Genomic DNA, 22662 nt, shown 5'->3' with positions numbered 1-22662 from the left:
CTTCCTGGTGTTCTGGTAACCTCTGCTGTTGCCGGCCATCTCAGGTCTGACTAGTCATGGCCTGGCAGAGCCGTTAAAGTGTGGATTCAGGAATTTGGCTGGTTTTTAATACTGGCACTGCTGGGTTAAATTGGGCATTTCTTAATTTCTTGGTGGCTCCATGTCGTCACCTGTAAAATGGGAATAACAATAATATTTCCTGTCTCATAGGATGGTTTTTGAAGATTGAATAAGATACTGCAGATAAAATATGCAGGGGTGTCTTGCACACAGTACTCAACAAATGTTAGCTATTATCATTGGAGGTTATAGTTGGTGATTAATAAATGTAGGTAAAACATACTTTTACATTCTAAATATTATTTGACATTCTTTGAAAATATCCTCTGTGTGTAGGTAGTGAATTAAAGAGGGGGAGAGAGAGAAAAAGCGAGAGAGCAACTGATTTTTGGTGGTGAAAAGTTTGGAGCCATCTAGGCCAATATACTATTAGAACTGAAGATGCTCTTCTGAGAGGCGAAGTGACTTGCCCAAGGTAATACCAGTAGTAATGGAAGAAACAAGTCTAAATACTATGTTTTTTGAATCTCAAGCCAGTGTCTTTTCCGCTCTACCTCACTTCCAGGTATGGCTTGTTAGTTTTTCGGAATTCATCCCAAATTATGTCCTAATTCAACTCTGTCCAAGTTCGTCCCAGTAAACAAAAAGAGCAAGAGCTTGGACGAGAAGAGCAGTCCTTCCGGCCAGTAGATGGCGCGCAGGCACTGCAACCGGGGTGGGTGGAGGCTGAAGGGGCGGGGCTCGTGCGGAAACGGGGACCACGCAAACTTTCCTTTAATTGGTCAAAGAACCTCGGCCCACTATCCAATCAGAAGCGGCTGCTTCTTCGCATTACTGGGCCGGGCGGCCGCCCGCGGAAATTTGAAATGGCTGACGGGTTGCTGGCTGGTGGTGGGTTGGGGTCGGAGGCGATGGCGCGGGACCATGAGCGCACCGGCTGGGCTGCGGAAGAGGAGCCGGCGCCCCTCGGGAAAGGTGAGCACCCGTCGTGACGGGCCGGCGGAGCCGCCGCCTGCGACAGACCGTGTCGGCAGCGCGGGGGGCGTCGGGACTCTCCGAGGGCGCTTGGGGCGCAGGCCTTTCGGACCTTGCTGGCCAGGGTGGCGGCGGTGGCTGGGCGACGCCCCGACGTCGAAGTCAGGAGGTACCTAGGGCAACTCCTCCCGCCCAATCTGGCCTCAGCTTCCTCGAGCCTGGAGGGAACTGGGCCGGGCCGGGAATTCCCACTTTTGTTGTCTGGGTGGGCCCCCTGGGCTTTGTGCACCCGTTTGTGAGTCCAGAGTGGGCGCATTTTTAAAATTTGCATCTCAAAGGAGATCACGTACCACACTTCCCTTTACCGAAAGAGAAGAAACTTGAACACTTGGCCTAGTTGGCTGCATCTAAGCCTGCACTGAGCATTGAGGGCAGGTGACATGCCCAAGGGTAGGGGAGCCAATTTGGGACAGAGTCTAAAAGTAGAACCCAGGTCTAATTCTCAGTCCTTTCTACCTCTTCATGGAGACTCCGTTTTTTCCCCCTGATATTTTAAGGTGGTTTTACTTTAACATTTTCAGTTGTATTGTGTAGTGGAAAGAGTCCTGGAGAAGTGAGAGAACATAGGTGTGACTTAACTCCTCTACCAACCACTCTTGTGAACTGGCAACAGTCACTTGGCTTCAGTTTGCCCATCTGGAAAACAGGTAGTGGTGCTACGGAGTGGTGAAGATGAAGTGAAATAATGTGTGAAAAGAAATACTTTCAAATTGGATCTAAAGAATTGTGCTGAAGTAAGGTGTTCTTTTTAATTGTAAGACACACATAACAAAATTTACCATCTTAACCATTTTTAAGTGTACAGTTCAGTGGTATTAAACACATTCACATTGTTGTGTAGCCATCACCACCCTCTGTTACCATGGTTCTTTTCATCTTGTAAACTGAAACTCTATACCTATTGAATAATAAACCCCCAATCACCCCTCCCCCCAGCTCCTGGCAACCACCATTATACTTTGTCTTTATGATATGATTTTGACTAAGTACCTCATATCAGTGGAATTGCACAGTATTTGTCTTTCTGTGACTGGCTTATTTCACGCAGTATAATGTTCATCCAACACTTGTAATTTCCTTCCTTTTTTTTTTTTTTTTTTTTTTTTGCCGTACGCGGGCCTCTCACTATTGTGGCCTCTCCTGTTGCCGAGCACAGGCTCCGGACGCGCAGGCTCAGCGGCCATGGCTCACGGGCCCAGCCGCTCCGTGGCATGTGGGATCCTCCCGGACCGGGGTACGAACCCGTGTCCCCTGCATCGGCAGGCAGACTCTCAACCACTGCGCCACCAGGGAAGCCCTCCTTACTTTTGAAAGCTAAATAATTTTAGCTATTGTGAATAATGCTGCTATGAACATGGGTGTACAAATATCTCTTGGAGACCCTGCTTTCAGTTCTTTTGGAAATTGCTGGGTCATATGGTAATTCTATTTAAAAACTTTTGAGGAATCACCATACTGTTTTCTGCGGTGGCTGAACCGTTTTACATGCCTACCAACACTGCACAAGGGTTCCTGTTTCCCCATATCCTCGCCAACACTTGTTTTCTTTTTTTTTTTTTTTTTTTGCGGTACGTGGGCCTCTCACTGTTGTGGCCTCTCCCGTTGCGGAGCACAGGCTCCGGACGCGCAGGCTCAGCGGCCATGGCTCACGGGGCCCAGCCGCTCCGCGGCATGTGGGATCTTCCCGGACTAGGGCACGAACCCGTGTCCCCTGCATCGGCAGGCGGACTCTTACCCACTGCGCCACCAGGGAAGCCCAACACTTGTTTTCTTGATAGTTTTTCTTCTTGTTTTTTGGATAATAGTCACCTAATGTGTGTGAGATGATGGTATTATTTCTTTAACAAACATTTATATCTATGTTATGTGGTGGGTACTGTTGTAAGTGATTAACATATAGTTTATTCTCTTAATTTTATTGAAGTTGGCATACTGTTTTCATCTTCCTTTAGGTACAGAGAGATTGTTACACAGCAGGTGAGGTATTGATGTCCTTCTGAGGCTCAGGTGCATTGATAATCTGTAAGCAGGAAGCCCTTCACTACACCTTGGTCATCTTGTTGCCGTGTCCAAACTTGTACTGCTCGCTGCACGACAGGCCAATGAATTGAGAGACGAGTTGTTGGGGCAAGGAATAGAGACTTTATTTGGAAAGCCAGCTGACTGAGAAGATGGTGGAATAGAGTCCCAAAGAACCATCTTGCCAAAGTTAGAATTCAGGCTTCCTTTATACTAAAAGGGGAGAGGTTGTGGCTGGTTGTTGCAAACTTCTTGGTGTCAGAATCCTTTGTTCTTGCATCTATCCAGGTAGGTCAGGTCAGGATGTTCCTGTAAACCTACAACAAGACAAATGTTATTCTCTGTTTAGCAACTTTTTATCTCTATATGAGTGGAAAAGTGTTATACCTTTAAAGGTCAGAGCTTTGAGAAGGGGCTATCCTGTGTATTTCAGGCTATAGGCAACATTCTTGTATCAAAAGCAATAGGATACAAAGGGTAAAGTACAAGAAACACATCCAATATGGAGTCAGATTTGTTCTTCCCTATTACAGTCTGTGGGGTCACATAATTCTGGTGGCCTGAACAGGGGCAGAGAAGTGGAAGGAGGGAGAAAAGGAAGGAGAAATATAAGAGGTAAGGGAAGAGAAAGACTGCTGCTAGTAATTGTCTCAGATACCCTTCCTGAGACCACAGGAAAGAAGTTTGCCAGTCTAAATGCTACCCTCAGTATTTATTTAGTAGTCGTTTTGTCTATTAAAAACATCATATTGCACAGAATTAGATATGTCACTGGCCCAATCACGCCTTGTGAAACATAATTACATACAGCCCAAATCTAATGCAATTAGCATTTTCTAATCCTTTCCTTAGACACAGGCATTGAAATTAGTCAGATGGAACCTAGAAACTTTTGTGAAGTAAGCCTTATGCATTATTAATAATCTCTCATCCCTGTTTATTGAGGGGCATTGACAAGCTGATATTGTAGAAATTAGAGGGAGGTTTCAGTTTGTTTGAGATGGAGTATAGGAAATCAGCTCTGTATTTAATGCAGCTTTATGGAATTGTTTTGGAAAAAAATGACTGTAAGCTATGTGACCATTATAACTTGCTAGCTCTAGTAATAATCATAGCCGTGTCCTCTGAAGGAGACCTTGGGTGATTCCCACTTAATTAAAAACAACCCTCTTCCTCACAGAACAGCAGCAAAAACCTAACCCATGAAGGATTTTAAGTCCTTATTGTTTTGAAGTAGAACTTGGATTTTGAGATATTTTTAAATTTAGAAAACTTTTTTTCTGACAATGATAGAGGTAAGTAAAGCATTATACCCAAATCCTTGTTTTTATTTGTTTGGAATTTCTAAGCAAGTATATGAAAATAGAAGCAGTTTATAAGCACTGGAAGTGTCTGGGATAGTTGAGCCTGCCTATTTTTGTTCTCTTAGGTTTGTTTGAAGATGAAGATTCATGCAGTGATTGTAGCAATCATGATAAACCAGGTACTAGTTTACAAAGTTTTGTGCCAGAAGGAAAAACTCATTTCCCAGAAATGTTCCAGACAAGTCATCTTTTGTTCTATGAGCGATTCAGAGCTTATCAAGATTACATTTTAGGTGAGTAGGTCCTCTTTTTTGCTTCTTTTGTCTTTTAATTTATATGTATTCAGTAGATGGTCTCAGTTCCTCAGACTGCTGTTTGTTGGTTCTGAGAAAGTAGATTTGAGTGGATTTATTAACTTCTCTCTCCTTTATGCAGCCCCAATTCTTATTGTGTTTAATTTTTTTGTAGCTGACTGTAAGGCCTCTGAGGTAAAAGAATTCACAGCTGAGTTCTTAGAGAAGGTCCTTGAACCATCTGGATGGCGGGCAGTCTGGCACACTAATGTGTTCAAGGTGCTGGTTGAGGTAAATTTAATTCTGTTGTTAAGACATTTATCTCTAGCTAAAAACACTTTCCCTCAGACTGTTGTAGCCACAGTGCTTATTTTTAATTAAGGTTTATGAGCTGATTGAAAATAGCATGTTTTTTACATCTAACTGCCACGGTGTATGAAGTGTTCCACAAATTTTAAAGGCAACTGAGGAGGAGCTACCAGGGAATTGAGGTGGTTTAAGCTTCAGTGTCCTTTAAAAAGGGGAAATGGATTAGAAACCTATGACGTGAGGGAGGTATTTGAGACCGTTTAAAAAACAAAGAGGCCTAATTATAAAGTCAGTGGGGTTTGAATTGATTTTTTACCTTCTTAGTTGTAGCCCATTAAAGTAGCTCAAACCAAGGGGGCATTTTAAAACTAGCCTATTTTTTGCCTGACAAAGTTGTAGGTATGTGGTTAACCTCTTGATGTTCCATTGCAGAAAGTAAAAACAATCTTATTTTTCAACTGACTGGGACTTTTACATTAAATTTGCACTCTAATTACAGCTGTGAATTTTTCTCAGTGTGTGTTAACAGGACCCCCCCCCCCCCCGCGCCCCCTCCCCCCGCCCCGCTCCCCGCTCCGTTAAACTAAAATGGTAAACCAGGGAGTGTGAATGAATACAAGTTGTGGCTGCAGGCCCTTTAGAAAATGACATCACATGCTGCAGTGACTATATATGAGGCAATGGTTTGCAAGCAGCTGTTCCTTGTGGATTTTTAAATTTTGGGTTATGCTAATGTCTTTGGTTGCAGTTCAGGCCTATTAATTTGATTATGATAGTAGCTCCCTTCCCCCAACACATCTCAATTCTCTAAAAGCAGTCCAAGTCATTGTTTTAAAAGAGAAATGCGCCAGCCATTCCTCTGCTTAAAAACCTCTAATGCATTGCATTTACCAAAGGCCTGTGCTGGCTTTATGGCTTCTCATTGTGCTAGATAACATGTAAAAGCCAAGCTCCTTCCAATGCCCTTCCTGTCCTGATCTTGCCTCTCTCTCACCTCACCTCCTGCTGCCCGTACCTCATTTCCTTCCTGTGGTTGCAGCAAGAAACACTGTTTCTCTGCCAGCTGCCAAGCTTGTCTCTGCCCCAGGGCCTTTTGCATCTTTCCTGCTCTTCACACAGCTGCTTCCTTTTCATCCTTTTTATCGCAGTTCAGAAGTGACTTCCCCTACCCTCCCAGTAAAACCAGACCACCACCCCTGCTACTTTTTCTCTGTCACATACTTGTTGCCATCTTGTTTGTTTATTTGTCCTCTCAATTACGATGTCAGCTCCATGTGGGTACAAGCCTAGCCTGTCTTGTTTATCCTTTATGTTATGGAAGAAGGCTCCCCACTCCCATTTCATGCTTTAAAAAAATCAGGCTGTAAGTAGTGTTTTAGATGTATCTTAATTTTGATTTGCATATGTTAAGTCACATTATTTTAAATTTCAGATCACAGATGTGGACTTTGCAGCCTTGAAGGCAGTGGTGAGGCTTGCTGACCCGTACCTCTGTGAATCTCAAGTCAGCACTTTTACTTTGGAGTGTATGAAAGAGCTCCTTGATTTGAAGGAACACCGGTTGCCCCTGCAGGAGCTGTGGGTGGTATTTGATGATTCTGGAGTGTTTGACCAGACAGCACTTGCAATTGAGCATATCAGGTAGGAAAAAAGGTTGATAAAAGTAACCTTGTGGCCAAAAACTTTGGATGAAATGCAGTAATTCTGGTCTGTATTATACCTAGATTTAAAACTCAAACTGTAAACTTGGTCACTGCAATATTTAAAAATATTCAAAGACAGTGGAAACTTTTTAAAATTAAAAAAATGTTTTCAATGTTTAAAATTTTCAATTTGAGGTAATTTCAGACTTACAGAAAATTTGAGAAAAGTAGTACTAGCCTTCTCTCAGTGTCCCCAAATGTTAACAAAAGATAGGGGATTTTAAAATTTAGTTTGTATATATTTAGAAACTGTCTTAAAAGTTCTGGATGCTAAGGCTATAGTTGATGTACTTGAACATAAGAGGAAAGGAAAGAAGGTAAAGAAGGTGGTATACCATCACTTGTGCACTGATAAGCCTGACATACAGTGTTTTCAAGGATATGTCTGGCCAAAGAATGTGTTTTGTCAGGCCACTTCCAGGATCCTTAGGGGGTATGTGCATGCCTTTCAACCTTTTTTGGCTTAGTCGGTTTCCACTTGCATTAATAGGTATGCTTTTTTTAGTTTTTCAGATAACTTTTTTGTCGGATAGTTCCTAATATAGACAGTTTTTTTGAATCTTCTTTTTATAAGTATATTTACTAAGGAAGGCTTATTTTTGGCTAATTAAATATGGACTTAGGGGCTTCCCTGGTGGCGCAGTGGTTGAGAGTCCGCCTGCCGATGCAGGGGACACGGGTTCGTGCCCCGGTCCGGGAGGATCCCACATGCTGCGGAGCGGCTAGGCCCGTGAGCCATGGCCGCTGAGCCTGCGCGTCCGGAGCCTGTGCTCCGCAACGGGAGAGGCCACAACAGTGAGAGGCCTGCGTACCGCCAAAAAAAAAGGACTTATATTCCTCCATGAACTGGAAGATTGGATAATATAAAGGTCATGTTAATAATGTTGCTTGGTGTTTTGTAGTTCAAAAAGTACTTTCCAGTTTCTATGCTGTTAGTGAGTGAACCTGGTTTTGCTGAGCTTAATTTGATACTCTACAAAGAAGCAGAGTGTCTTGGGCCCTGCTTCTGACATTTCATAGAAAATTTCTAATTGTATGCAAGGACATTGGACTTGCATACAATGCAAGGACTGTAGGTATTCAATATTAGGCCAAACAATATAAATTTAAAGAACTGGCTTATGTCTAGAACCAAAATAACTCTCTTATGTTTCTCTCACTTAAAAAATCTGTCAGTTGAGGCATATGAAGGTAAAGGGATAATTGACGAGTTTAGGAAATTAGGAATCAGGGAGCTAATCTCTTATGGGTATAGAAGTTGATAGAAAGACAAGTATCTGGAATTAGTAATAGTATTATTTGAAGGCGAGCCTGGCTAAATTATTCTTTATTTTGAGGTGAGGGCTCAGATTCTGGTCAGTGTCCAGAAAAGGTCAAATTATGAGGGTTTTCATTTGTTCATTTTATTCAGTAAGTATTTCAGTGCCAGGTCCTTGAGTTGAGGGTGATATTTGACTGGTGCACAAAACAGACACAATCACCATCACCAGGGAGACGTCAGTCTAAAGGTGGGAGATGAACCTTGATGAAATAATCACATAAAGATAATGTGTACGATTGGAAACTGCAGTGAGTGCTGTGAGGGATTACAGAGTGTTCTAAGACTAGGTCAGGTTGCTGTAATACGGTTATTTCCTGAGGAAATGGTATTTGAACTTGGGTCTGAAGGGTTGGCTAGGTGAAAGTGGTTGTGGCAGTTTAGGGGAGGGAACAGGTTCAGGAACTCAGTGAGTTTAAGGAGCCGGAGGGCCAACGTGGTTAGAACATAGGCAGTAATGGAAGAGACTTAGGAAACCAGCTTAGAGGTTGTCAGGGGTCCGAAGATGCAGGGATTTGTCAGCCAATGGACAATTTTTGTCTTTAAGAGCAGTGGGAAACCGCTGAAGGGTTTTCAATCAAGGATGAATATGATCAGCTTTGTGTTTTAAAAGGTTTGTTCTGACTGCTGTGTAGAAAGTAAATGGAGGGGGAAGGGGTAGAGAGATCAGTTAAGAGGCAGAGTAGACTAGGGTGGAGATATGGAGAGTACAGATTAGGCTTATTGAGAAAGTAGGATGGCTAAGACTTGGTGGTAGAGTGGATATGGAAGAAGTCAAGGCTGACTCCCAAGTTTCTGTCTTGAGAGAATTAACACTGGAGGAGGTGCAGATGTGAATGAAATGTGAATGCCTGGTACTGAACTGGTGAGGATATTTGAGCTGGGTCATGAAGTGTAAATATAAGCTTACCAGGTGGAAAAGGTGGAAGGCAGTCTGACCAGCATGTCACAGCGGCTTTGAAAGAGCTTGTGAAATTGGTAGTATGCACACAGGGTCTCTGAGGCAAGAGAGGTGCTCTAGAGGTGGACTGTGAGTCCATGTAATATCACCAAGCTCAGGAATTTGGACTTTGTTCTGAGGACAGCAAGGAGCCAGCAGAGTCTTTTGGTTGAGTAAAGGCATGCTCAGGTTTGGTTTTTTTTTTTGGTTTGTTTTTGAGAGATGGACTCTAGAGGGTGAAGAGAATGACAGTCTAATCTGTAAGAATTAAGAGATGGCTTCATTTTCACTGCTCCTTCCTTTTCAACTTTTTGACAGTTATATCGTCTGTACTTCCTGGCGTTCCACTAATGCTTCTACTCCTACAGTACCATTGAAATTGTGCTTAAGGTCACTCATATTCTCATATCCAGTCGTCACTCCTCTGATCTCATCTTACCTTGACCTCTTGGTCACATTCTAATTATTTGATCATTCCCATCTTCTTAACATACTCTACTCTCTTTCCAGTTTCTGGGACACCACTTTATGACAGTGTGTCATGGGCTTGCTTTCTTAATAATCTTGGCCAGCTCTTTCCTCTCATGCTCAAACTTTAGAATGTTGAAGTTACCCAGGGCTCAGGCCTAGGTTATCTACACTTCTCTCTCTCTAATCAGCTTTGAAAGCATATTAGAATCTCCTGGAAATTTTCTTTATAGGAGTATTCCAACTACTACATGAAGAAAGAATGATAAGATGAGAATATCAGTATTTTGCAACCCATAATAAAGTAGAGGTTTCAGGCAATGATCATCAATGGCTGCTACAGCCATTGGTGAAAACCTGTTAGGGAACTTTGTGGCAGATAAATCAGGCTGACAATATCTGAATCCATTGATCATTCTTAAGCTCATCATCAAAAGAGATGACCAGGTATCATGTGCTTGGTGATGAAGCTACATTATACCTCCCTTGAAGTATTCTTGCCAAAAAGTCTTTCCTAAAGACGATCAAGTCCCTAGTCCTTACTATCAGTTTACTAGAAATAAAGGAAACAGAAGGACATGTTAACTGACCCCATGGGGAAGCAATCAGTAAAATTCAGAGTGTGGGAAACTATTAAATAAATTGCAAGGTGAAAAAGAAGGATGGATAATCTATAGAGTAAAAGTGATTTAATTAAATTCAATGACTGACCCTTGTTTGGACCCTGATGAGCAAGCCAACTGTAAAACAACAGCAACAACAAAAGAGATAATTAGGGAAAACTGAACACTGACTGGATACTTGGTTATTAAAGAATTAAAACTTTTTTTGTATAAAGATTTATTTTAGAGGCACATACTGAAAATTTATGAGTGATATGATATGTCAGAAATTTGCTTTAAAATGATCCAGTGTCAGGATGGTGGGGGTAGGAGAGCAGAGAAGTAAGTGGGTGGAGTAGAGGTGAAATAAGATTGCCTGTGAGTTGATAATTGTTGAAGCTGGTGATGGATACATGGTATTCATGTTTTCATGTTTGCTCTTGTATATGTTTGAAATTTTCCATGATGAAAAATTTGTTAAATCACTTTGGGGAGCTTTAAAAAAATATGGATCCTGCACCCTCCCTCCCCCCTCCCCCACCCAAGAGATTCTAGTTTATTGGTCTGGAATAGGGTTGAAAATCAACTTTTAAAAGCTTCCCAGGGGACTCTAATGGGCAGCCAGGGTTGAGAACTACTGCTTTATTTTATGTCCCTGGATGATCTCATCTATTGCTCTAATGCCATCAATATGCTGACAATTTCCAGATTTATGTCTCTAGCCCTGACCTTTTCCTTGAGCTCTGGTCTTGTATATTTATCTGCACTCTTGACATCATCCATTTGGAGTTCAAATAGGCATCTCAACCTGAACATGTTGAAAACAGAACTCTTTATTTTCAACCCTAAACTTGTTTCTCTCCCAGTCTTTTCTATCTTAACAAATGGCACTACTTTCCACCAAGTTACAGATGGTCAATAAATAGTTCTTCTGATAAATAGAAGGTCCTAATAGAATCAATGTTGTAGGAAACTTCTTTAGCCAATCCAAAGAAGTTCATGTGTGACTCATGACTATCAAATCTAGCAAATATTCAATCTTCTCTACCATACTTGATAGACTTGTTTTGATTTACTCTTATTCCTCCCAAACCCTAACATTTTAAGCCAGTGATTGAATTTGAGTGATACTAATTTCCTTTCCAGGTTTTTCTATCAGAACATTTGGAGGAGTTGGGATGAAGAAGAAGAGGATGAGTATGATTATTTTGTTAGATGTGTTGAACCTCGATTGAGATTGTAAGTATTTATTAGTGGCCTTGTACATGTTGGAAAAAATAGCTATTTGTGATTTAATTTCACCTGTGTTTTGTATATACTGTATATATACTCCTACAGATAGAAACAGACTGATATACAAATAGTATAACCCACTGACAAGTTATTAAATAAAAATTGTACAGGTGCAGAGAAACCTACTTTTAGTGTTTATAAACCTACTTGTAGTGTTTTTAGAATCTAAAAGCAGAGAATTCAAGAACATGTAAATTAACAGCTCACTCTTGTAAATTTGAATAAAACTTAATTGAGCTAATATGTTAAAAAGAAACAACCCGTTACTAAACTCAATAAAAACAATTGAAGAACAGTGAAATTAATTGAATTATAGAAGACTTTTTTTTTCTTGAGTACTTTTAAAGACATGGCTTTACTCTTAAGTTCTTACAGTAAAACATAGTAGGCTAAACAGACTTACCTCAGGATGTTTTGTCAAGTTCTTTTCCTTAAATCTTATTTGATAAATGATGAAAATACTAAATAGTTAATATTGATGGTGAATAAAAATTTCCAAAATACCTAAATACATTCTACTGACTTATCATATTTTGGTAGGGAAAAACCCTTCCATTATAAAAATACCCCAAATTAACCATGCAACCCAAATAGTTGTCCTGCACTGACTTTGTTAAATGTGGCTTCCACTAGATGGTGCTATAAGACCAGGTAACTTTTTGGTACTTGTGCATAGTAATTTAATACGCAGTGCTGCAATAAGAATAAAATTAGACCTTGCAGGCCAAAAAAAGAAAAAAAAATTATAGAAGGTAATTTTTTTCCCTGTGTGAAAGATGATTTGGTTACATAAGATAAGGCAGTAACCCTTTACATTTCTGTATAACCAATTTGATTTAGTAAGTTTCTCTTCATTTATACAGTGAATCATAAGTAAAAAATACGTGAGAAGTCTGGTTAAGATTGGTTCTACCTGGTTTAGAATTATGTATGTCTGATTTCAGCTTTTCATAAATTGGCTGTGATTTCTATTTAGCCTTTCCAATTTTTCCATTATGCATTTCCTGTTTTCTCATAGTGTATTCAGTAAAATGCCAGAATTTCAATAAGTTTGCATATTTTCTAGTTTTGATATACTTGCTTTTAAAGAGCAATGATTGGTTTTGATTGAAGGGAAATGTAATGGTGGATGAATATCATGTATCTGGCAAATTTGATCTTTACTTGGAAAATAACTGTATTCCGATTTGACAGTCTTACATGTTCAAACAACAAGAAATGATTTACATACATATCTTATACATCACTGGCAGATGGGAAAGCATAAGGGAGGAATTGTTTTCAGTTATGGAGAAGAAACTATGGTACTTGATGGGGAAACTGGAATGTTATCAAATATAGGCAGACTCTTTAAAAGGTCCCTAGGCTAAGACAGGAGTAGAGCTATTCACAGGCAAGAGTTAAAGGGAATCAAACCATATTGTCTTGATTTTGCACTGTGAAGTAAATACTTTTCCTTTCTAATTCAAAACACTCTGCTTCAGAGCTTATGGGTCTGAGACACAGATGTTGGTTCATTACTTTCAGACTATGAAGTATCACTATAATGAGAAGAAATAAGCTGATTGGCATGGATATTGGAAATGCTAAGAAACTAATTTTAAAATTTGAGTCTTAATCTTTGTAACTTAGTAGATCTGATCAAGCAGTCAGTGGTTGGGCCCCCAATTTCTTGTTTGCAAAGTGGATTTCTAGAATATCTTTAAATGAGTATGGATTAAGCAAAGCAGACAAAATCCTTGCTTTTCAAGCTTCACTAATTCATTTACTTGAAAAGTGGAAAAAATATTTTCTATTCATCTTAAATACTATTTAAATGTTCACTGTAACTTGATGTAAATTTGTTTAGGTCTTATTTAGAGCGTGACGAAGTTAAGAAGACATTATCTAAGGCAATCGTACTCAACCTTGGCTGCACGTTAGAATTCCCAGGGAACTTTAAAAAATACCCCTCTACTTTTAGAGACTAATTTAATTGGTCTGGATGGGGACCTGATCATCTGTATTTTTAAAAGTTCCCCAGTGATTCTAATAAGCAGCCAAGGTTAAGAAGCTCTGGCCTAAGTCAGTATGCTTTTAACTGAGAAATAAAGCAATTATTTTAAAACGACAAGTAATGACAATAATATTGCAGTTTACTTTCAAATCCATTAATTTCATATCCATTAACTTGATTGTACATTCATAAATTATTGTATCTAGAAGTACTTTTTGTTCTGTCTATATATTTGAGAAGGTTTATAAATTAATAATAAACTTTAAGTGCCAACACAGTTGTCCAATACAAAGTTATTTTGTTTTAATCACTCTCTGGTTTAGTAATAACAGCTTTATTTTTTTCTCAAAATCTCAGAGGCTTATGTTTTTGAAATACTCTGATAATCTTCCTGAGGGAATATTCAGCAAATTCTGCTCCATAGTGCTTTATTTATTTATTTAATATTTTATTTATTTATTTGGCTGCACTGGGTCTTAGTTGCGGCACGTTAGAACTTTAGTTGCAGCATGCGAACTCTTAGTTGCGGCATGTGGGGTCTAGTTCCCTGACCAGGGATCAAACCCAGGGCCCCTGCATTGGGAGTGTGGAGTCTTAACCACTGAACCACCAGGGAAGTCCCCTCCATAGTGCTTTAAATGCAGGGAAGGGGGACTTCCCTGGTAGTCCAGTGGTTAAGAATCTGCCTTTCAATGCAGGGGACATGATTTCAATCCCTGGTCAGGGAACTAAGATCCCACATACCGTGGGGCAACTAAGCCAGTGTGCCACAACTACCATGCCCATGTGCCACAGCTAGAGAGCCCACGTGCCACAACTACTGAGCCCTCGCGCTCTGGAGCCTGTGCTCCACAACTAGAGAGCCCGTGTGCTGCAACTACTGAGCCTGTGCACTCTAGAGCCCCTGCGCCACAACTAGAGAGAAGCCTGCGCACTGCAACAAAAGGCCCATGCACTGCAACAAAAGATCCCACATACCGCAATGAAGATCCCGTGTGCCTCAACTAAGACCTGATGCAGCCAAATAAATTAAAAAAAAAAAAACTAAACTAAATTAAAAATAAATAAGTATAGGGAAGGACTAGATGATTTGAATCATTTAAAATTTTTTGATCCTATAAATGTGGTAATCTTAAACATTGTTATGAAACTACTTGGGGTACTATCCTCACCACCCCTACCTCCAGGTTGCCCTCTGCCACCCACTTATTAAGATTTTGAATCTAATATATGAGAAAATAATTTCTTGTTAAGTAATGATTACAAATTGTGCAACATGAACTCTCAGTGTTTCAAAAACACAAATGCTTGGATCTAAGGGAAAAAAAAAATAGCAACTCCTCAAAAGAGAAAAGTTAGTGACCTTAATGAAGTGGTCCTTAAAGCTTTCAATAGCTTTCACCTACTCAGTAAGACTTAACATGTTCCTGAGTTACATACTATGAAACACTTTTCTTATGGGGTCTTTGAGGACTAAATGGGTGTCTTAATGATGGGAAAATGTGTCTGAAAGGCAGTGGGTTTCAATTTGCTTTTAAACTTTCAGGCATTATGACATTCTTGAAGACCGAGTTCCTTCAGGACTTATTGTTGACTATCAAGAGCTGTTGACTCAATGTGAGGAGAGTTACAGAAAATTTTTAAATCTGAGAAGCAGTTTGTCAAATTGTAACTCTGATTCTGAGCAGGAAAACATCTCCATGGTGGAAGGGTTAAAATTGTATTCAGAGATTGAACAGTTGAAACAAAAGCTAAAACTCATTGAGAATCCTTTGTTGAGGTATGTGTATCTTTGTTCTTCCCAACTAGTTGGCATCTTTTCTAACCAGCTATGTTACTGAGAACTGACAGGCCTGTTTGGTTTCTTTAAGATATGTGTTTGGTTATCAGAAGAATTCTAATATACAAGCAAAAGGCATCCGTCCCAGTGGCCAGAAGGTCACCCATGTGGTCTCCTCCACCATGACGACTGGTCTGCTGCAGTCCCTGGTCAGGGATAAGCTTTGTCCAGAGCCTTGTAAGGAAGAAATAGAAATTCAGGTAAAAGGAGAGTTTCTTGCTCCAGGTGGCTTTTTTTTCTTCAGATTCACCCCAGGCTTTCCTGAATTCTACAGAAAGTTTTTAGGAGTTTCCCAGAGCTGGTTTTCTGTGAAATGGAAAGCAGTGAGAGCACCACCTTTCTGCAGTATTAGTCAGTTATCAACCATGCACTGAGCTCAGTGCAGTAGCAAGGGAGATACCTACATACGTAGTTTTGGCTCCCTTTTGAAAATGAAACATGAAGGCACCTGGAGTAATACTCAGGTTGCATTTGAGGGGTATATATTTGCAATATGTTGTTGTTGTTTTCTAGTTCCATAGTGATCCGTTGTCTGCTATAAATGCCTGCTATGAGGGTGACACTGTTACTGTTTGTCCTGGCCGTTATGTGGTACATGGTACGTTCTCCATCGCTGACTCCATTGAGTTAGAAGGTGAGTATGGAAGATCATACAACCAAACTCTCGTGCATGATACGCTTAAGATAACAGTAAATCACTGATCTTGTTGAAGCTCCAAGAATTTGATTTTGACCCATTTGATTTCAAATGAGTTGCCTTGAAACAATTAAGGGTTTTTGGAGTGTACAGGTTATTGACTCAGTGTTTGAGCAACATGAGGTGTGATTCTTTGTGGCATTATAAATGTTGGGAAGACAAAAACATAGAGAAAAAAAAGACCATTAGGAAGAAGTATAATTCCAGATTATAGGTGGTTGGTGAAAAGGAAATTCATTATTAGAATTAAAAAAAACATTCCAAGCAATATTTTTTAATTTGTTGCTTCCTCTTATTTCATATATGTTGTGGACATATTGGTGCTTTTTTTTTTTTTTAATTTAGCTTACTTTTATGAAAGGTATAGGTCCAACTTGAAATTAGATGCAAAATCTTTATCTTAATTCTTTAAAAGCTTGTTGAATGTCACAAGTTCTAAAATGTACTTTTGAGAACATTAATGTTGAAAGAGTCTTTTAAAAATAACTTTATTTATTTATTTAATTTTTGGCTGCATTGGGTCTTCGTTGCTGTGCGCAGGCTTTCTCTAGTTGTGGTGAGCGGGGGCTACTCTTCGTTGCCGTGCACGGGCTTCTCATTGCAGTGGCTTCTCTTGTGCAGCACGGACTCTAGGCGCATGGGCTTCAACAGTTGTGGTAGGTGTGCTCAGTAGTTGTGGCTCGCGAACTCCAGAGCGCAGCCTCAGTAGTTGTGGCACTCGGGCTTAATTGCTCCGTGGCATGTGGGATCTTCCTGGACCAGGGATCAAACCCATGTCCCCTGCATTGGCAAGCGGATTCTTAACCACTGCACCACCAGGGAAGTCCTAAAAATAACTTTTTAGGAGTTGAAATCTTATTGTACATTTAGAGTGATTCCTAAATTTAGGTTACTTTACAGTAGTTCACCTTGGTCCTTTGTATTTGCATAGCGTGTCAAATTTAGATGCACCTGTTCAACTATTTACCAGAAGAGCTTCAAGTTAGCAATAAAGCTTGTCATGCAAAAAATCATATATCATTTTGGGACTGGAGCAGCTGTTCACAAACTGCTTAAGCTATGTTCTTTAATTTTATCTTTTCGAGAGTTCTTAATGGAAGCAAGGCTGGGAATTTAATTTCCTGCTGTTCACTAGTACACCACCTCATCCCCTTTTTTGTTTTATGTGTGTAATTTTTGTTCTTTTTCCACTCCAATATTTGATATGTAATAGATGTGTGTTTATAAACATCTGCAGGATAAAGCACTGCAATAAAAACACTTCATTTTTTTGGCATAGTGCAAACAGCATTGCTATTACAGATTATATGGTGGATAAGCATTCTTCCTAGATTGTTGAGGAAATTATAATGTGATTGCCAACATGTCATAAATAAACATATAGAATTCTGATAGTTAAGTGTAAGAATGACTGTAAATTTATGAACAGAGGGCATTTCTGAGAATTTGGGGAATCAGGTGATATCTCTAGTCTGAATATATGGAGTACTTGTTCACGAGTAAGATTAAAGCTTATCTGATAGCTTTTCTGATCTATAGCTGACACAACAAGAGATATATATCGAGTACCTGCTATTTGCAGGGTATTAACAGTACTTATAATAGGATTTTTCTTTCTTGTTTAGAAAATCCATTCAGTTAGGCGAGGGCTTTGTGTTTTAAACTGCTAAGATTATGTAATTTGTTTATATAATAACTTATATAATATAATAACTTATATATAATAACTTATATAATAACTTGTTTATATAATTATTTATATATATTATTATATATATATATATATAATTATTTATATTATTTATATATATTTATTTAATATGGCCATCCTTTTTATATTTTTAATTTTTCACATGATAGAAAGCCATAGCTATTATAAAAATGTGCAAAGTACAGGTAGACACATAAAAAGAATCAGGGAAGGACTTTCCTGGTGGTGCAGTGGTTAAGAATCCGCCTGCCAATGCAGGGGACATGGGTTCAGTCCCTAGTCCGGGAAGATCCCACATGCCATGGAGCAACTAAGACCACGCACCACAACTACTGAGCCTGTGCTCTAGGGCCTGCAAGCCACAGCTACTGAGCCCCTGTGCCGCAACTACTGAAGCCCACGCACCTACAGCCCATGCTCTTCAACAAGGGAGGCCACCGCAGTGAGAAGCCTGTGCACCACAATGAAGAGTAGACCCCACTCGCCGCAACTAGAGAAAGCCCATGTGCAGCAATGAAGACCCAATGCAGCCAAAAATAAATATATAAATTAAAAAAAAAAAAAGAATTGGGAAAGAAATTTACTCACAATCTAATCATCCAGAATCCACCACTGGTAGCATTCCTGTGTGTGGAGTCCTCTTGCATTCTCTAGTGTCCCCAAAGGCTTGTCTGTACTCTTCAAGTGTAGAAAACTTTAGTGACTTTGCCTGTTTAATGTTGTCACTGCTTTCATTTACTCAAGCAAAGACTCAGCTTTAGACAATGAGAGTTATTTCTTAAAGCTTTGTCTGTGTGATTCTGTTTTATGATAAAAGTCAGGCAGGGTTTTCTAGTTTTCTGATACTCCAGTTTTTCATAAACCCATTCAGAGGTCTGACCTGTATTATTAGTTTGATTAAGATTTGTAGATCCCACTACTGGGCATATACCCTGAGAAAACCATAATTCAAGAAGAGTCATGTACCAAAATGTTCATTGCAGCTCTATTTACAATAGCCAGGACATGGAAACAACCTAAGTGCCCATCATCGGATGAATGGATAAAGAAGATGCAGCACATATATACAACGGAATATTACTCAGCCATAAAAAGAAACGAAATTGAGCTATTTGTAATGAGCTGGATAGACCTAGAGTCTGTCATACAGAGTGAAGTAAGTCAGAAAGAAAAAGACAAATACCGTATGCTAACACATAGATATGGAATTTAAGAAAAAAAAATGTCATGAAGAACCTAGGGGTAAGACAGGAATAAAGACACAGACCTACTGGAGAATGGACTTGAGGATATGGGGAGGGGGAAGGGTGAGCTGTGACAGGGCGAGAGAGAGGCATGGACATATATACACTACCAAACGTAAGGTAGATAGCTAGTGGGAAGCAGCCGCATGGCACAGGGTTATCGGCTCGGTGCTTTGTGACCGCCTGGAGGGGTGGGTTAGGGAGGGTGGGAGGGAGGGAGACGCAAGAGGGAAGAGATATGGGAACATATGTATATGTATAACTGATTCACTTTGTTATAAAGCAGAAACTAACACACCATTGTAAAGCAATTATACCCCAATAAAGATGTTAAAAAAAAAAAAGATTTGTAGAGAACAAAGTTTTTTATTGGTTAACAAGGTAGACCTATCTTTCCAATAGCTAAAACTGTTCTAAGTCAGTTTGTCAGATTTTGTAAATCTGTTTAAGAGAATATAAAATTTAGAAAATCTTGAGAAATGCCTAGGCTTTGTCAAACTCAATTATGATAGAATAATAGAATCTTAGAGTTGGGAAATAAAAAACTTGTAGGGCTAAACGCTTCAGAGCCCTCTGACCCAGCTGTGAGTACTTAGATTATTACTATTTTTTTTTAACTTATTTATTTATTATTATTTTTTAACATCTTTATTGGAGTATAATTGCTCTACAATGGTGTGTTAGTTTCTGCTTTATAACAAAGTGAATCAGCTATATGTATACATATATCCCCATATCTCCTCCCTCTTGCATCTCCCTCCCACCCTCCCTGTCCCACCCGTCTAGGTGGTCACAAAGCACTGAGCTGATCTCTCTGTGCTATGCAGCTGCTTCTCACTAACTATCGATTTTATATTTGGTAGTGTATATATGTCCGTGCCACTCTCTCACTAGGTCCCAGCTTACCCTTCCCCCTCCCCATGTCCTCAAGTCCATCCTCTATGTCTGCATCTTTATTTCTGTCCTGCCCCTGGGTTCTTCAGAAGCTTTTTTTTTTAGATTCCATATATATGTGTTAGCATCTGTATTTGTTTTTCTCTTTCTGACTTACTTCACTCTGTATGACAGACTCTAGGTCCATACACTTCACTACAAATGACTCAATTTCGTTTCTTTTTATGGCTGAGTAATAGTCCATTATATATATGTGCCACATCTTCTTTATCCATTCATCTGTCAATGGACACTTAGTTTGCTTCCATGTCCTGGCTATTGTAAATAGTGCTGCAATGAACATTGTGGTACATGACTCTTTTTGAATTATGGTTTTCTCAGGGTATATGCCCAGTAATGGGATTGCTAGGTCATATGGTAGTTCTATTTTTAGTTTTTTAAGGAACTTCCATACTGTTCTCCATAGTAGCTGTATCAATTTACATTCCCACCAGCAGTGCAAGAGGTTTCCCTTTTCTCCACACCCTCTCCAGCATTTATTGTTTGTAGATTTTTTGATGATGGCCATTCTGTTACTATTTTTTTTAATAGCAGTTTTGTAAGTGACTTTAGTGCTGAAACTAGTATGAGATGGTTGATAGGGGGTAGTCTTCCTGATATGCAGGCAATTTGAGGAGTTGTTATTATTAAAAATTGTATACCTTGGTAAAAATTAAGCAAGATATGTGGAGAGATAATTAGATTTTATTTAAATGTAACTGGATTAACTGGTCTCAGATATCATTTGGAGTCATTTGAAATAGAGGAATCTGTCATAGAAATTTTGTATTTAGACATTTCCCCTCACCTATCTTAAATGTTCTTGCTCTCTTCCTTAGGATATGGTCTACCAGATGATATTGTGATAGAAAAGAGAGGCAAAGGAGACACTTTTGTGGATTGTACGGGTGTGGATATTAAAATCTCAAGCATAAAATTTGTTCAGCATGATGCTGTGGAAGGAATCTTAAGTAAATATCTGAATATTTCATTTATTATTTGTTCCAGACTTTGAAGGAAAACTGTACTTTCCCTGAAAGATAGAATTTAATAAAATACCACTCTTGAGTAGTATGCAAGGCGGATTAATTATTTATGTACATAGCTTGACAACTGAGGAAGCTTACTCTAAAGTGAAAAATAGTTCAATGTATTCTTGAAAATTTGTTAGTTTAATATTTGTTTCTGTGTGATCATTTTTTTTCTTTTAAAACATTCCAGTATTGTGGTCTGTGTTCTTTGTATTTGACTTAGCCCTGGACTCAAACCAGCTATCTTCACATTGTGATAGTATTTATTTCCTGGGATTTGTATCCCTTATTTTGAATTGGGCCTCCTTTTCTTCTCTCTTCTAAGATAGTCATGAAAGTTACTTTCTGATATTTTTTTTGTAATGAGAAGTGCTTTTTAACTTGATTTTGCATTTCTGAGGGCAAGTCATTCTTTTTTAAGAATGCTGCTTTTAGATTTTATCAATAGAAAATAACTCAAAGTAGTCATTGTTTTATAAATTATGAATTCATAATTCCAGTAACAGAGTTTAAATGAGAAATATTTAGACTGTATCTAATATCAGCTCTAGGCCATTTCTAATATTGGAAAAGACACATTACTTAAAGTATTTGATTGCATGTTTTCATCATAGTTATTCACCGTGGCAAGACTACATTGGAAAACTGTGTTTTGCAGTGTGAAACTACAGGAGTCACAGTACGAACATCAGCAGAATTTTTAATGAAGAGCTCAGATTTATATGGTGCCAAGGTATGATAATCTCTTATGGGAAGTAGTTTAAGTTCTAAATAAGTAAATAAAATGTCCTGGGACAAGATGTAAATGCATACTCCTGTTCCCTTTCTTCAAAGAAGTTCAGATCCTTCCGTGTACTAAGTCAGCCAGACTCAACTGTATAAGGTTCTTCTTATTTAGCATTTTCAAAACAGAGATTAGGAAGAAAATAATAAATCTCACAGTTTCTCTGTCATACCTTTAAAAGAAGTTAGACCCTTTAAGTTGTAACTATGTAAATGATGTAGCAACTGAGGCTGGGTTGATTTTTTTAAATTAAATTTTTATTTTGAGATTGTAGATTCACATTCTGTTGTAAGAAGTAATACAGAGGTAGTCTGTATGTGTATCCTTTACCAGTTTCCTCTAATTGTAACATCTTCCAAAACTATAGTACAGTATCACAACCAGGATAAGATTGATTCAGTCAAGTTGAATATTTCCATCACTACAAGGATCCTCCATGTTGCCCTTTAAAGCCATATCTAGGTGCCTCTCCTTCTGACTTCATTAATCATAGGCAAACGCTAATCTGTTCTCCATTTCTGTTATTTCATCATTTCAAGAATGTTATATAAATAGAATCATACAATATACAACCTTTGGGAATTGGCTTTTTTCACTCAGCACAGTTCTCTGGAGCTTCACCCAGGTTGTTGCATGTACCAATAGGTTGTTCTTTTTTATTGCTAGGTAGTATCCTTGTATGGTTGTTCCACAGTTTAACTGTTCACTTGTTGAAGGACATCTGGATTGTTTCCAGTTTTTGGCTTTTGTAAATAAAGCTGCTATAAACATTGGTGTACAGGTTTTTGTGCAAACATCGTTTTCATTTCTCTGGGGTAAATGCCTAGGAATGCAGTTGCAGGGCACGTGGTTAGTTGCATGCTTACTTTCTTTAAGAAACTGCCAAACTTTTCCAGAGTAGTTGCATCAGTTTACATTCCCACTAGCAATGTTTGAGTGATCCAGTTTCTCCATATCCTAAGCAGTACTTGGTATTTTCACTACTTTTTAATTTTAGCCATTCTGATAGGTGTGTGGTTTTAATTTGTATTTCCCTAGTGGTTAATGATGTTGAACATTATTCATATGCTTATTTGCCATCC

At 39.0% G+C, this 22662-nt stretch overlaps 1 protein-coding gene across 1 annotated transcript in view; it reads left to right on the top strand.

The window, feature by feature from the left end:
- Positions 1–926: 926 nt before the first annotated feature.
- The window catches only part of SHCBP1 (SHC binding and spindle associated 1), a 37814-nt gene continuing 16078 nt past the window's right edge, over positions 927–22662 (top strand). Inside the window, exons 1-10 of the mRNA XM_060130568.1 lie at positions 927–1035; positions 4544–4711; positions 4887–5002; positions 6453–6661; positions 11198–11290; positions 14887–15120; positions 15212–15380; positions 15694–15814; positions 20605–20736; positions 21411–21529. Of these exons, the coding sequence (XP_059986551.1) occupies positions 927–1035; positions 4544–4711; positions 4887–5002; positions 6453–6661; positions 11198–11290; positions 14887–15120; positions 15212–15380; positions 15694–15814; positions 20605–20736; positions 21411–21529 (1470 nt within the window). The remainder of the gene's footprint in view (positions 1036–4543; positions 4712–4886; positions 5003–6452; positions 6662–11197; positions 11291–14886; positions 15121–15211; positions 15381–15693; positions 15815–20604; positions 20737–21410; positions 21530–22662) is intronic.

This window comes from Lagenorhynchus albirostris, chromosome 19 (genome assembly GCF_949774975.1).
Source record: "Lagenorhynchus albirostris chromosome 19, mLagAlb1.1, whole genome shotgun sequence".
Lineage (NCBI taxonomy): Eukaryota > Metazoa > Chordata > Mammalia > Artiodactyla > Delphinidae > Lagenorhynchus > Lagenorhynchus albirostris.
This window is presented reverse-complemented; position numbering and strand designations above follow the sequence as displayed.